The sequence below is a fragment of the Podarcis raffonei genome, chromosome 10 (genome assembly GCF_027172205.1).
Source record: "Podarcis raffonei isolate rPodRaf1 chromosome 10, rPodRaf1.pri, whole genome shotgun sequence".
In the NCBI taxonomy this organism is placed as follows: domain Eukaryota; kingdom Metazoa; phylum Chordata; class Lepidosauria; order Squamata; family Lacertidae; genus Podarcis; species Podarcis raffonei.
In genome coordinates, this window is record NC_070611.1 from 54,071,306 (window position 1) to 54,087,024 (window position 15,719).

Below are 15,719 nucleotides of genomic sequence, written 5' to 3' on the forward strand. Positions count from 1 at the left end.
GAAATTTTTGCCCCAACATGCATCACTTTGCACTTGTTTACATTGAACAACTGCATTTGCCATTTTACCGCCTGTTCACTCAGCTTGGAGAGATCCTTTTAAGAGCTCTTCATAATATATTTTGTTTTAACAACAATGAACAATTTAGTATCACCAGCAACCTTCTGTTGCTCAGACTCGCCTCCTGCAAAGATTAGTTCAGGCACTGAGATCTGCCCTGTGAAGACAAATGCAAATAATTCATTTAAATTATCTGTAATTTTATCCTTCTTTAGCAGCTGGGGAACTGATGTGGAGGGAAGAATTTTACTACACTGCCACACACTGAATTCCTCCACAGGTTCCCTCTCATGAGAGCTTGGCACCTCCAGTAGTGTCAAATGGTGAGTTTACTCCCCTGACCTCTGAAGTGAATAGTGGTCATTCACTTATTTAGGCCAAATTAAGTTAAAAGGATGAATGAAGGGAATTGTGGTGGAAGCTAAACCAGATGCTGTCATCCCTGTTATCAGGAATCGGGGCAAGTTTTGTCTAGAATAAAAATTATTCCATGGAATTTCCTCATGGCATTTAAAAGTAATTTCATATTGTGCAAGTGCAGTTTACACTTATTAGTTCACATGAAAAGTTCCCATTTCAATGTTGATGGTACACTCAAAATTTGAAGTGAGGATAAATTTAAAAACATGATCTTCCTCTTTGTAATCATTCAGGAAAGCATCACACAGTATACGTTAATGAGTAAATCAGTGTGTTTCTAATGAAAAATTCCAAACCAGCTTATGGCAGCAGACCACACATTCTAATAAAAGCAGCAGAGGGAGGTTTCCTTCTAGCTCTCTCGGTAGGTGTAAAATAGGATAAACTATAAAGATGAAAGTCAACCTTAATACTTCCATTGCTAGATTAATGTTTAGAAATACATGCAATGTTGGCCAGCAGGAAATTACAACCAATTGTATAAAATCTCTCTCCATATGAGCACAGCAAGACACTCAAAAGTCCATTTTCAAAGTACTTTAATTCATCTCCCCACTCCTTACATTTCAGAGCACAAGTAGCTCTCTGCAGGCAACGACAATTCCATTGTATCCTAGGCCAATATCTGAGCATGTGCTTTTCTCAGTGGCTAACAGTTGTGTACAGTACAAAGAACTGAAATTATGGCCAGCCACATGTCGCTGGTAAATTAATTTCTGGTAAGATCACATTTTCCTGAAATCTACACATTAAATTTGTTTCTAACTTTAGTTTAATTTTTACAAATCCTTTCTAAATAAAAGATTTGAACAGTTGTCACTTTAGAGTGGTGGCAGAATGAATTCTAAAAACCAAGGGTAAATTTTATAGAATTTTTCTAATGTCTCCTACATGCCTCACTTCTTGGCAAATTTGTACCAAGGTAGGACTCCCAGTGAATGTCCATATTTGTAGATGTCAACGTGCTCATAAAATGCCCTCCCAAAAATGAATGTTGATAAATATTTATGGGGAAAAAATATTTAGCAGTGCCTATATCCAGTTCATTTTACAAAGTGGCGTTCTTCCCATTTGAGACGTTTTTTCCGTGGCTGTACAAAGTCGTCATCAGAGTCATCTGTTGAGTTGGGACTATCTCTATCAGCACGGCAATAAGGCTGGGCAGGGAATTTTCTTTCTGGAAAAAGGTTCTTCAGCAGTTCCTCAAAATAAGCTTCCAGTTTCATGCCAGCATCAGCCACTTCTGAATCAGGCTGTTGGGGAAATTCAACATATCATAGGTTTTATATCTGCAGTCCCATATAAAAAAAATGGGTAAGTCAAACACCAAAGTAAATCAACTTGAACACACGAACATTACTAATAATTTTAGTTGAATAAAATTCATCTTACTCAAACTAAAATTCAAGGACTCAATCAACACTTTAACAAATCAAAATACGATGTGACTGTGATACAGTTGACAGTAGTATTTGTAGTATAAAACTAGTATGCAACAATATGTTAGCACCTTAGTTAGCGCTTTGGTACTTTCTATCACTTCTTGGCTAAGAGAGAGTTTGTTCACACACAGTGACTTACAGCAGTAGAAGAGAGATCTAACAACCTTATCTCAGAGTACAATATTACTTCTGCTGAGTAGTCCTCATTTCTCTCCCCCATGCAAATATTCTGTACTGTTCAATGTGTAAGGAAATTTATATGATTCAACTGTCACCTAATATCATATCTCAACTCCAATGCAGGCCAGACACTGCTAAAGAAAGGGACCTATAATTATATTCTGCATATAAATTACCAGCTATGTGACTCTGCAAACTATTATAGCATCCACAGTTTGACTCTGGTAACAATGGTACCTTCTTAGAAACACACACACACACACACACACACACACACACACACACACACACTACAGTCTTTTCTGACCTCATTAAATTCAGCACAGTTTTGAAAGATCAGTCTGAAATCAGCTACAACATCTTCTGGTTTTGTGTACAGTGGATGATGCAGTTGCAATCTATTTTTGATGGTTGACAAGTCCATTGGCTTCTTAATTATTTTGTAGTAGTCAGGCACCTAGAAAGGAATAGATGAATCTTCTCAGTAATACATTCGCATACCTCTTGTGGCATTATCTGGGAAAGTGAACATCTACTGTGCAGATCTTAAGCAAACGACTCCTGCTATGAATGGAGAGAGCAATCTTTATCTTATTGAAAATAATTGGAAGGAATATATATACTGTAAACAGCAGTTATTGCAATGTCTCTAAAAGGCATAATTTTCATCTAACATACACAACTTCTTAGATTCAAATTGTTATTTAAGACAGTGTCATAATGAAAATCTAGATAAGCTAACTGGAAATAAGTTTCCACAGAAACTGAAATTTAGCAGCACATTGCAGGCTATCTCTGTAAAATCACAGCAAAACACAAACACATCCCCTATACCAGGAGAAATGTCAGAGAGCTGGGTCTCAATCTTTTATTATCTCTATTTTAGGCCCAGGACAGGATGTACAATGCTATGTATTGCTCTAGCACACTCCTAATACCTGCCTCAGAACAAGGTGGTTTATCTTTTGATCAATTTGCTGTTGCAACTGAGCCAATGACAGCAACTGTTGCAACTGAGCCAATGACAGATAGTGGCTCCTATTTACAAAGGACAACCTGCTCTAGTTCATATTGAATAGGAACTTCAAAGCAAGTGGAAGGTGTCTATGGAGTGTTTCGTTTTTATTGTGTAAACCAACCTAAACATTCTGAAACTGCCAAGCCCGCCTACTACTGGGCTGTTACAAATGCTGGAGCTGCACACACACATCTGTGCATGCAACAGAATTTTGTCTCCCTCTCCTATTCCCCTCAAGCTCCTGGCATACCCTCAAAATCAGATGCGGAGGATTGGGAGACCTTCTGGAGCATAGTTTTGGGAAACTTTTTTCGGGAGGAGGGTGAAAGTTATGATGTGTAAATGCAATTACGCTCATGATTAGCATTAGATACAACCCACAGTATTTACAGATGGCATTCATTCATTGTTACTAATTAACTTTTGAAATGGAAATTTTTCTGCAGAAAAATAAAGTCTAGAAAAGGTTCCACCCTACATTTTTGGAAAGGGGTGCTCTCTTTTCCCTTTTATTACACTGCTTATGCAAAGTTATGTATCTCTAAACACACTGCATAGTAAAACACATAATGGATGGCTCTTTGTAGCATTTACTTCAATGACATGCAGTAACTAATAAAAAGCCGCAAGAAGATCAGAAACTGAACTACGGCATTAATAAATGTACTTCAATAAAAATTGCCAGTTAACAACTGTACTCAAATATGAGACTCAAATGACATGCTGCTTTTACATCAGCATTTTATCTCTCTCTGTTGAAATTATACACTGCATTGAAGCATGAACATAATATCTGATTAGTAATGAATGCCAACACAATCCTCACAGAATGTTAGTGGCAAATAAAATGACCATCATACCGTGGGAGGAACTGGATCTTGAAAAGCAAGGCTCATTTCGTGGCAGTAAAGGTACAGTAATAATCTTTCACACTTCTGCACAATAGAAAAGATAAATGATTTCAGTTACACAGAGTACCACCTTGAAGAGTTAGAACAGCAACACAGTAGAAACTGCATTTTTCTGAGGCTACAGAAGACAGTGTTGAAATTCAGACATTGTGAGATCCACTCCCACCCTCCTAGTCAACTTTTCCTTCAGTGGCCTTTTTTGCCACCAGTACATAATTTTCAAGATGTACAGTGGTACCTCAGGTTACATACACTTCAGGTTACAGACTCTGCTAACCCAGAAATAGTGCTTCAGGTTAAGAACTTTGCTTCAGGATGAGAACAGAAATCGGGCTCTGGCGGTGCGGCAGCAGCAGGAGGCCCCATTAGCTAAAGTGGTGCTTCAGGTTAAGAACAGTTTCAGGTTAAGTATGGACCTCCGGAACGAATTAAAGTACTTAACCTGAGGCACCACTGTATTGACAAAATGGACTGCAGACACAGTTTGCAGGAACTCAAGAGGAAAAACTGTGGCGGCTTCACTCTTCCCCTGGTCCTGTTGCTGCTGTGTTATCCAGACTGAATCCATGGTTTGACTTAGCATTATGTCTGAAAAACAGGATCATGGTTTGTCTTCCACAGAGAAACCACAAGTGGAAAGCCAAGAACAAACTTGGCTACAGCTCATGATTTGTCCCTAGGGGAGGTAAGATATGAGCTTTGGGTTGGTACATTAAGTCAAACCATCTCTTAGCACTGCATAGTATAGCAGGAACAGGACAGGAGGGCTGTGATTTTTCCTCTGAATACATGCAGGCTCATCTGTTCATGCTTAGTGAGGCTATTTGTTCATGCTACTACATATACCTCAAAGAATAGTTCTGCTAATTAATTAGTAAATTTCCTAAAATTACAAAGAAAATGTGGGCATGGCAACTCAAATACTCCACACCTGACACACATTTACTTGATCTTCAAACCACTTTCAAAGTAAAGGAAACTCAGGAGTAAAAACCTGCTTGAGGATCAAACTGCTCTGATTTCAAGTGAGGTTTAAACTCAAAAAGAAGCATCATGGGTCTCATTTGTTCACACATTCGTGTTTGCAAGAGTGAAATGTTAATATGTGTTCAGTGAGATACTACAAACTTATCGAAACGTATCGAAAAGGCCATGACTACAGCAGAACCCAGGTGTAAGATGTATTTAGGACATATTCTCAAGTTCTCACTACTTACTAAGAAATTACAGGGGTATAATAATTTTATTACTACCATGCCATTTTTCAAGGTGTATTCACAATGCACTTCAATGACTATGCTCTCACCCTCTGATCCATAGGTGGCAATCCCATATTGCCTTCCAGTTTTCTTTTTTCTTCAGTCACATGACTTGGGCCATCACAATCATATTCCATTTCTGGCTTGAACAAATCGCGGCAGAATGTACAAATCCATTCTCCACTAAACAAAGAGAAGACAAACAGGCATCAATCCATGATCTGAATGTTTCTAAGCAAACTCTTACCTGCTATCTATAATGAGTTTTAGAAAATACTGAGGCTGAGATGAAGTCAACTGATAAAAGATATTTTTTTTAAAAAAGATAGACCTTGCCTTCTGCAATTTTTGAATTTCTTCACCCAAGCACCATTTGTCATCTCATTATCAGAAAGAAAATCTAAGGGTACATATGAACACTTAAGGGACTTAGAAGGATGTGTGAGGCTTGATATATTAAAATTATTGTCTTCACGGTGCCTCCTATTTCTCTCCTCTCAGTTAGACTTGCTTCCTTCTTCTCAGAATTATAAGCATGCAGGCCACGGCTATGCAACATTCTCTTCAATCTATTGTTCTCCCTTCTCACCAAAAGCAAAGTGCTACATTGGTGGGAGGAACTTGCTGGGGGGCGTCTATGAAGATCGAGGGAATGTGGCTTGCCATTCCCCACTGGCTTCAACAAAGTGGCCCTTGCTAAAACTGTCTTCTCATCAGTACCTTAGAAAAAGCGTGGATGAAATGTTAGCTGCCAGTAAGTACCAAAACTGCTGCCATTGTCAAAGGAAGCAATAGAAAGTCTATTATGCATTACAAATCACAGGCATATTGTGGTTTAAAAACAGGGAAGTAAATGGGGAAGGTTAAGCACTGCCCTTAATATTGTGCTGTTCTTGATTAACAGCAAAACGGAAGAGACCCCTACAATTAGAAGCATTGGGCAGATCACAACCACTGGAGAAAACAGAAATTTCTCTCCAAAAGCATTTTCTCAGTGTGCAAAATGTCTCCCTCAGCCTTTCTTATTTGGATACATTATACTCTGTAACTGGATGACTAACTTATTTTGATCTGAGTTAGCATGCCACAGGTGGTAACACATATATGTATGCACAGAGAAGCAGACACACGTACATGCATATATTCAGAGAACTTTTCTCCTACATCAGCGCTCCTGAAAAACATAATTTTGCCTCTATTTACCATAGAAAAACACATCTTTCTCCTTTGAAGGATCTTAACAGCTTAGAAAACAGGAAGGAGTGCTCCTTTCTGCTTCTTAACTAGGTAAAATCATCTTGCAATGGTACTATATCAGAAGAAGATGTGCATTTCATTTCAACTGCAAATTCTGTGTGTTTGCATATGCAATTGTAGGAGAGGCTATTTGGGCCCAGAAGTCGCTCTGAGATCTTCGGATGAAGGGTGGTATACAAATTTAATAGATAGATAAGCTAGATATATCTCATGTTTACATTTTCAAAATAATGTTTCTATTAAAATAGGTGAAGTTGTATAACATACCATAAAAAATATTTCAAACATGACAAACAATAACAAAGAACAAATGCAGTATTAGAACACCAACAGCACTCCTCAGACTAAATAAATACGAACAAGAATACAATGGAGCACTTTTTTAGGAATCACAATCCAAAACTGTGGCACCACAACTGTAATGGGTATGTCGTTTCACACATCCACAATATGAACTACTGATGGCTCCTGTTTAGCTTTAAAATTAGAAAATGACTGTATATATAAAAAAGAATGAAGGTCTGAGGTAATATTTCATGGTCTAGCTGATTTTACCTTGGAAAATTCCTGAGTGTGGGAACATGACAAGAAAGGTGGAACACTTTAGGACATTTATCACAACACAAAAGCTCTCCTCCGTTCTGACACACTGCACACCAGTCCTCATTGGGGTCATCATCTTTCCTGCTTTCTCCAACATGAGGTGTCCCTATCCATGCTGCCTTGCCATTGGATGGTTGGTCACCTGTACTGTCTGGTGCTTCTGTTCTCAAGACGGTTGCTTCAGATGAGCGATTGCGATTGTTATTCAACAACATTGAGGTAAGTAAATTTCCTGGAAACCTAGTCTGTAGGGAAAAAGAAAAAAGTATGCAGCCTGAAAAGAATGTAAAATTGTTATATACATGTGTGTATAAAAATGCACACAGTCATGCCTCTTCTGCAGTAAGGGTCTAGCTAATTGCATCAACTACTATAACTGGATAAATTTATGGCTTTAGAAAGAGCTTCTAGCATTTTTAAAAACCCCTGAACATTTAGTTCTTGAGTGCGAAAGAGTAGACAGCATGAGTGCTCTATGATTTCCCAGATCAGCATGAAGAACGTAGAAGTTTTCCTTTGTATTCTAGCATAATATAAATCCTGAGTAGAACAGTAACAACTCAGCCAACTTAATAATTACCCTCCTAAATTTAGAGACTATTTTTATAACTTTGATTACATTTTGCTTCCGGGATTCTTCATCTGTTTCTTGCTTCACTATTACAACAGGGAAATCATAGTGTTCACTTGGCACACCAGACTCTTGTTTTATTCTGATAGGCTCCAACATGACCACGGGGACTCGCTGGGTTGAATCTGCACCTGATGGTCTGCTAGAAGAGCCAGAGCTGTAAAAGCAAGAAGTAGTGGGGAAGAGGATAAAAGATCAAGCAAGACTAAAACAAGACTATTGTGACATGTTCTAGATAATTTGAAGAGGGTACATCATCATTGTATGAACCAGTCTGTGGTATTTTTTCCACATTTGATCATTCAAAGTTTGTGTTTCAGCCATGACAACACAAAAAATCAAGTGCTTTAAGTGGATAGTTACATTAAAAAAAGCAAAAATATTCTTCTCCATCAAGTTCAACTTAAAAAAAGGGATGGAACTAACATTCATCTGCAAGATGCAAGAAACAAATATGATAACCAGCACCCATCTTCAGTTTCTTAGATTTCTGTTTTGCCAGATAAAAACATCTTAATTGGATAATTCACACTGACAGTTTTTTCAGAACCTATTATTTTTGCTTACCTGCCTCGACTTCCAACACTAGAGGCACTGGGTGAACGAATTGGAGGATGGACAACCGCACCTGAATTTTTAAAAAATCTTGTCAAAAAACTTATTTTATATAGAATTAAAAACTTCGTTTAAGTTGATCACATGATCTTAAGATGTAGTTAAGCATTATTTTGATTTCCACTCCACTGCCCCAATACTGCAGAAGAAATCAAGGGAAATAAATTATGAACAGCAAAAATATGTGCCGAGGGCCCCCTGTGCATGGGGATAAGAAGGTGCATGGGGACACCCCTGAATAGGGATGAGAAATATTTTATCTCAAGGCCACATTCATGGCTTGTGGGATGAAAGACCAAGCGTGATTCATTGCATCTCCACTTTAGTTAATTAGAACTAGGATCTTTCCTATCAAGCACGTACTTCTTGCAAGAAATGTAGCTTTCATATTTTCCTCAATTCAAGGAGTCAGTGTGATTACATCCCGGCTGAAATGTGCTCTTTCAACAGGGATCCAGTGTTCTGCTCAGCTTCTAAGAGTGTTAACTCTAAACACCAATAGTTATCCAAGTGTGAATGACTCTTGTCAGGCTCTCTTAATCTAGGAAAGACTAACTGGTGAGCCAGCCATAGCGACTGAAGCTACAGTGGTACCTCGCAAGACGAAATTAATTCGTTCCGCGAGTTTTTTCTTCTTGCGAGTTTTTTGTCTTGCGAAGCACGGTTTCCCATAGGAATGCATTGAAAATCAATCAATGCGTTCCTATGGAAACCGCCTTCAGACCAGGTCCGGGGACAGTCTGTCCCCCGACCTCTTCTGAAGGCTGGGGGGGACGGGGGACAAGGGCTTTTCTTCCCACCGCCAGCCTTCAGAAGGCTGTTCTGAAGGCTGGCGGTGGGAAGAAAAGCCCTTCTCCCCACCTCCCGCCCCGCAAGCTCCGGGGACAGGAGGGCTTTGCTGCCGACTGCCAGCATTTTAAAAGCCCCCGGGACAGCGGAGACTTCTCCGCTGTCCCGGGGCGATCTTAAAATGCTGGCGGGCGGCAGCGAAGCCTTCGCTGCCGACCCCCAGCATTTTAAAAGCCCCCGGGACAGCGGAAGTCTTCTGAAGGCAGGCGGTGGGCAAAAGTCTTTGCTCCCCCCCCCGCCTGCCTTCAAAAGCCATCCGGGATAGCGGAGAAACGCGCTGCGCTTCTCCGCTATCCCGGGAAGGCAGACGGGGGGGAGCAAAGACTTTTGCCCCCCGCCGGCCTTCAGAAGAGGTCCAGGACCTCTTCTGAAGGCCGGCGGTGGGCGAAAGTCTTTGCTCCCGACGGCCAGCATTTTAAAAGCGGTCCGGGATAGCAGGAAAGCGCAGCGCGCTTCCCTGCTATCCCGGACCGCTTTTAATATCCTGGCAGTGGGGAGCAAAGCCTTTCGGCCCCCGCCGACCTTCCTGGACCTCTTCTGAAGGCCGGGGGGGGGGGCGAAAGGCTTTCATCCCCACCGCCAGCATTTAAAAGAGGTCCCCGGAGATTTCCCTATGGGCTTTCTTCTTGCGAAGCAAGCCCATAGGGAAATTCGTCTGGCGAAGCACCTCGAAAAACGGAAAACTCTTTCTTCTTGCAAGTTTTCCGTCTTGCGAGGCATTCGTCTTGCGGGGCACCACTGTACCTGGGCCTTCAGTGATAGCACTGGATCAAGGGCACTGCCAGCCTACATACCTGCTCCTTTAGGGGAAATACAAATCTATCCAGAGGGGGTGATTAATCAATTTTGGGGCAAGAGAATAATCCACCAACAGTAATCCATTTTATCAGAATATTAGGAGTTTATTAATAAATAATAGCCGTACCTGAAAGGCCTGGAGATGGCACTGATGAATTTGGGGACTGGACAGTTTTGCGTGAAGGAGGTTTGGGTTGGCTCTGCTCAACAATTCCCTCTCTCCTCCCAATGCTTTCCAGTGAAATGCTTCCTGCACAGTCAATCTTAAAACAATTAAGAGATAGTTAGGCCAGAGATGCTAAATGCCACCACTTTTCATTACTCACTCATTTCAAGACTGCAACAGGTAAAACAAACAAATGCAGCATACATATAATCCAACTAAAATTCCCTCCAAGAGTAAAGGGGGTGGCCCTCTGCTGACCGGCAAGGGTGTTTGCATACCTGGGGAAGCTAGGAATGCAGAAAAGTATTGGTTTAATTTTTTTAAGGGGAAAAAATCTTCAAAATATGAGAAGACACAAAGGGCTGTGTAGGTGCAAATCTTGCCTCTGTTGAATGGCCATTGGGAGGAGTGGGTTGGGGGGAATTAGGCTCAAAGGATGCTTGCTCCCACCATTTGCTTTAAGCTGGGGAAAGAAATCCTATTTTACTGTTGAGAGATGCATTCCCTTGGGGAAATCTGCTGCAAGAAATTCGACTAGGGACCACAAGTTCCCCACCAATACTTTAACCTGTTAAGAGCTCTGTCCTCTTTGCATCTCAAAATGTCTTTTCTGAGTAGTTCATTAGTAGTTCATCCTTCAGTACTAATTAATGCCTCCTCCAAGTGTTTTTTAACTGCTAAAAAAGAGCTTCATGGCCTATTTCCTCTCATATTTCTCCCACACACGTGGGACAGAAGGTTTAAATTTTAATTTACAGATTTAATCCTCAATTCATCTCCATCAGGACCTGCATATATATATTATAAATAGGCTTCTTAACTAGGCTACATACAGTGCTCAACACTGAATATAGCTGTTTGATTTCACAACCACCGCCAGACCTTTACAAGTGCTCAGCCTACAAATCATCCAGGCAAGCTGGCTAGCCCCATAGCTCTATTGGGAGGGAACATGTATGGACAGCCCATGGATAACTTGGCAGAGGGGTGCATGTTCTGCTAAGGGAATAACTCTAGGCAAGAACCAATTTTATGGAGTTAGGAAAGACAGTCATATCAGGGTTTTTCTTTAATATATCTATCAGATGAAGAAGTAACTACAAAGTGGCTTAATGTTAGAATTTCCCACAGAATTCTTTTTTGAGTGTTTGTACATATGACAAGGTCTAGACTATAGCCACATAAAATATAGGCTCTTAGCTCTGCTCTTAGCACCAAAAGAAAATAAGGGCAAACAGGTAAAATCATACTAACATAAGCCCCAGTTACTGCTATATAAACTGGTGGAATATGACATACTATTGATTTGTGGACTAGACTGTTTTCTGTGTAAGCTGTCACATTCCCCATCTGCCAATGCAACACATGAAAGTAATAAAGCTTTCAAGAAGTCGAGATACAAAACATAGCACAATATCCATCTTACATCAGGAAGAGAAGGCAGTGTATAGGAGCCACCCATTGTTGAGGACAGATCGATCATAGGTGGAACAGGTGTTTTCCCATCATATCCAGCAGCACTATTAATGGTAGGACTGGAGGGAGTGGATGTTGTACTGCTGGCATTTGAGGGAGTAGCAGAAGCATGCCCACTGTTGATTTGCCACTACAAAGAACAACAACTGTATTAAGAAAATAATAGTTTATCGCATACACCAATAATAAAACTGCAGTGCACTGGGTTAATCTGCTTTATATCACTTTGCTGTACTATTTGTAGTACCTTGGTGGTGTGAGGTGATTTTGCAAAATTTGGTGTTAATAGAAAAAAATGTTCCAAGCTGCTTTCAGTTGAATGAAATTGTTGGTTGCCAAGTTACAGTGAACACTCAGGTTTTAGTTAACTGCGGTTTACACTCAGGCACCAACTTCTCTCCAACTATGTTAACCTTTGAAAAGGAGAACAGATACAAATATCTTGTTGACAGACTGAAGTTGTAGAACTGTGCTTAGCACAGAGTTACAGTAGTGGTCAATAGTCCCATGACAGTGGGTGCTGCCATTCAATTGCAAGTTGGGAGACATGTCATTGCAATGTGTATTCTCTACAGTTTTTACTTTTACATGAAAAGTTAAATAGCATTATTAAAAGTGTGTCTCCTTTCCAATAACACCTCTTTTTTTTTTAGGAGCCCGAATCTCTCCCTGCTCTGCTCTGTAGTTAAAACAGATACATTAGACACAGTTGGAAGTGTTTTTCGCTCAGAGATTGTTATGGACAGCAAAGTAGCTCTTATTTACTTACTTCTAAAACCTGCATATTGCACAGATCAGCCATGGCTTCAAGAGGAGTGCCAGTCATATCAATAGCAAAATCTCCCAGTCTTTTGGAAGCCAATTGGTTCCACCAGCCTCCAAAGGCAAGCTATTCTAATAGGTCCCCCATCTTTGTGGAGGGGAGAAGCTGCTAAAAGTCTAAATCTCAGCAGGAAATGATTTGACCATTACAAGGAACTGGCATTAATATTATCCACCTTAAGATCACCCTCTTCCTGCCCGGTTGAGAAGACCAGAGTCAGATTGTGGTCAGCCACAAGTGTTGGTCTGATGACATGTTGGGACAGCCCCACAGTTGTCATGGAGGCCACAAAGTTCCAAGCCACCTCAGAATGAGTGGCCTCAGCATGTCCCCCAACACCAACAACCTAGCGTGTGAGTGTGTTTCTTCAACTTCCTAGCTCAGGCAGGGAGACTGTGGAGTAGGGAGTGAGGCAGGCAGTAATCCAGCAGTATCCCTAATAGGTCCTGATTGCCCAAAGCAAGACACGCACACGCTCTAGATCGCAATACAAGGTTTCTTAAAGAGTGGTCACAACACTGTCTCCTGCTTGAAGGCAGTTCACATAATTCGCTCATTCAAAGATGCATTTATCACCTTCTGGACTGATCTTGTCAATACCCTTTGGGCTAAACATAATTACCCAAGAAGTGAAAGGGACGAAAACCTTGTCTACACCATGGTCCCTTCCAACTCTACAATTCTATCATTTTATGAGGCTGCAACAACTGAAAATCATTCCAAGTAACTAGACTAAAAGGTGCTTCAGATGCCTTCACAGGAACTTCTTCAACAGTGGTGTCAAGATCAGAGTGGATATTAACAATTTTGTCTGCAAAATACTTAGAATACTTGTTACAGCAGGACTCCATGTGGTCAATATATCCTTTCTAGGGTTCTGTCATAACCGCTTCATTGCTCCTTTTAAGTTATTGTGCTCCAGTTAAGTCTTTTGGAGGCAGGGTGTTCAACAATAAAAACGCTTTACCTGTTTAATAGCTTGCTGTGCCAAAAATGCCATCTGCAGTGGATTGGGCCGTACAGCTGACTGTGGTATATTCTGATTTTGAGGAAACCTCATTGGCTGAGCTGGGGGAACAGAGCCATTGGGTTTGAGGCTGTGATTCTGAAAGTTAACCAAACGTGGAGGTGGCTGCTGGAAAGATAAAACAATGTTCTTAGTTGTCTAAGTTGGCTGCTGGGAAGATAAAACAATGTTCTTAATTTTCTGTAAGTTAAGAGAAATGCATTCTCAGATTTTCACAAAAAATGAGTAGTAACAGTTTAGAGTACTGTGGGATTCACCCTCAACATAAAGCTATGTAGCCAGATAACTAACAGTTTCACAATCTGCTTGAACAGGGAAAGCTACACAGCAATATGACAAGAGATCTCCTTAAGATGTCTGTAAGCATCTAGGAAATCTACAGAGGGGACTGAACTCTTGGACAGATAAAACATACACTGGTGGTCATACAATACGGTGTTACTATAATTCTGTGAAATGCATAAAGTTCATATTAACTGTCTTTAGAGGTTGCCCTGCTGACTTCAGTTTTCCTTTTGAACAAAATACAAATGGCTAAGGGTCTTCTACTCTGGACTTGCCCTAATTTACCTGAGGAGGTGGTGGTGGTGGTGGTGGAGTCTGGTACATGGGCCCTGCAATTCTAGGATTTGGGAGCCCCACAGGACCTGCCCTCCGTTGAGCCTGCTGCCTCTGAGCGAGGACCTGCTGCTGCATGTGCTGAAGTCGCAGTTGAGCTAAACTGATCTGTGTTGGGAACTTGGATAGTTGATTTGAAGGTAAGCCACTTTGTGGCTGTATGTTTGGTTCCATCACAGGGCTTTTAGGCATGTGTGGTGGGGTCTCATTATCTTCAATTACCAGAGAACCTGGATAAAAATAATTATATGTACAAGTTAAGGATTTACTGTCTACCATTAGGCAATGTCCTCTGCCACATTAACCTTTCTGGCATGTGTCATTGCCAAATATTTAAACTAAAAACCCTTCTGTTAACTCTGGAGCTAAGTTGTGCACATACACTTTTATTTAGCTGCCTAGACCAACACAAACGTAGTCAGATAATGGTCAGATATTTACGAGCTGATAAGTATGTACTTATCGGTTATCCTCTTAACCTAGCAATGAAGGGGGTTGGACTACATAACCCTCAGGGTCCCTTCCAACTCAACAATTCTATAACTCATTCCAAGACACTGATGGCCACTTCATCATGGCAAATTTCCTACAGGATGTCACTTCCATGTAGGGATTAAAGGATCAGCCTAAATTCAGTCTGTGTCCTTTTCTTATTTGATCACAACAAAGCCTGCTCCTTCCCACTTTAGCATTTAATGTGTAGATCTTTTTCTTTCAAAAAATCAGAATGAATTACATTTAAAAAGACATTAAAAATATTTACAAGGTTACCATAGGGCCAAGTTTAAACATTTTCTCTCTCTTTACATGTAATAGTTGCCTGGAAGTGCTAGAAACTTGCTGTGCAAGTTGAAAAAGTTGGCATTAATGCCCCTGAAAGTGGTAGAGGATGATGATTTGCTGTCCATCCTAGGGACTTTGTATAGAAAAAAAGATAATTGGCCTACTGATCTGTGGCAAGTAATTCCACTTCTGCACATCCTGCCTTGGATGACATTGCTCAATGGATTGGACCTCATAGCTGATACTCAAGATAAGTAATGTCCTTCAACCTAATGAAGTACAATTCAGCTTGTTACACTGAGAATGCAGGCATTCTTTGTATCTTTGTGATGTCCTGAACATTTTACAGAGCATCATAACTGGTGAGACAAGCTGTGCTCACATATCAATCCTATGGTTTCCTTTTCTTATCTTAAAACAATGTAACTTTTGCCCTGCCATAAAATAATGAAACTTTAAGCAGTTCCCTACTGTAAATCCATAAAACTTTGAACTGACAAACCTCTATTGCATGTGTCACAAAACAACAAATTACTAATTGGACCCAATTAGCCAGGAATATTGTTTTCACAGATATAGCAAGTTGCAGTAGAATCTCTAATTGATAACTTTTAGTATGCTGAGATGCACACCACATATTTTTCCATGTCTAAAAGAATCTTGTTTGAGTTAAAGATATGGAATTTGAATCTGGAATTTATCCTATTCCTTTCACATATATAGCCTAAATACCTTATGGAACTGAAATTTTGATATAACTTAGAATAGTTTCCCCCATCCCAA

At 40.4% G+C, this 15,719-nt stretch overlaps 1 protein-coding gene across 2 annotated transcripts in view; it reads right to left on the bottom strand.

Annotated features, from left to right (window-relative positions):
• Positions 1-1,002: 1,002 nt before the first annotated feature.
• The window catches only part of TRIM24 (tripartite motif containing 24), a 39,340-nt gene continuing 24,623 nt past the window's right edge, over positions 1,003-15,719 (bottom strand). The window contains exons 9-19 of one of the 2 annotated variants that reach the window (XM_053404586.1): positions 14,106-14,383; positions 13,476-13,640; positions 11,636-11,815; positions 10,171-10,306; positions 8,349-8,409; positions 7,770-7,938; positions 7,103-7,395; positions 5,338-5,473; positions 3,981-4,055; positions 2,410-2,559; positions 1,003-1,733 (exon numbers count right to left, since the gene is read on the bottom strand). In XM_053404586.1, the coding sequence (XP_053260561.1) occupies positions 1,524-1,733; positions 2,410-2,559; positions 3,981-4,055; positions 5,338-5,473; positions 7,103-7,395; positions 7,770-7,938; positions 8,349-8,409; positions 10,171-10,306; positions 11,636-11,815; positions 13,476-13,640; positions 14,106-14,383 (1,853 nt within the window). In that variant the 3' untranslated portion in view covers positions 1,003-1,523. Of the gene's footprint in view, positions 1,734-2,409; positions 2,560-3,980; positions 4,056-5,337; positions 5,474-7,102; positions 7,396-7,769; positions 7,939-8,348; positions 8,410-10,170; positions 10,307-11,635; positions 11,816-13,475; positions 13,644-14,105; positions 14,384-15,719 lie in introns of both variants that reach the window. The other variant, XM_053404585.1, reaches the window with a different exon arrangement.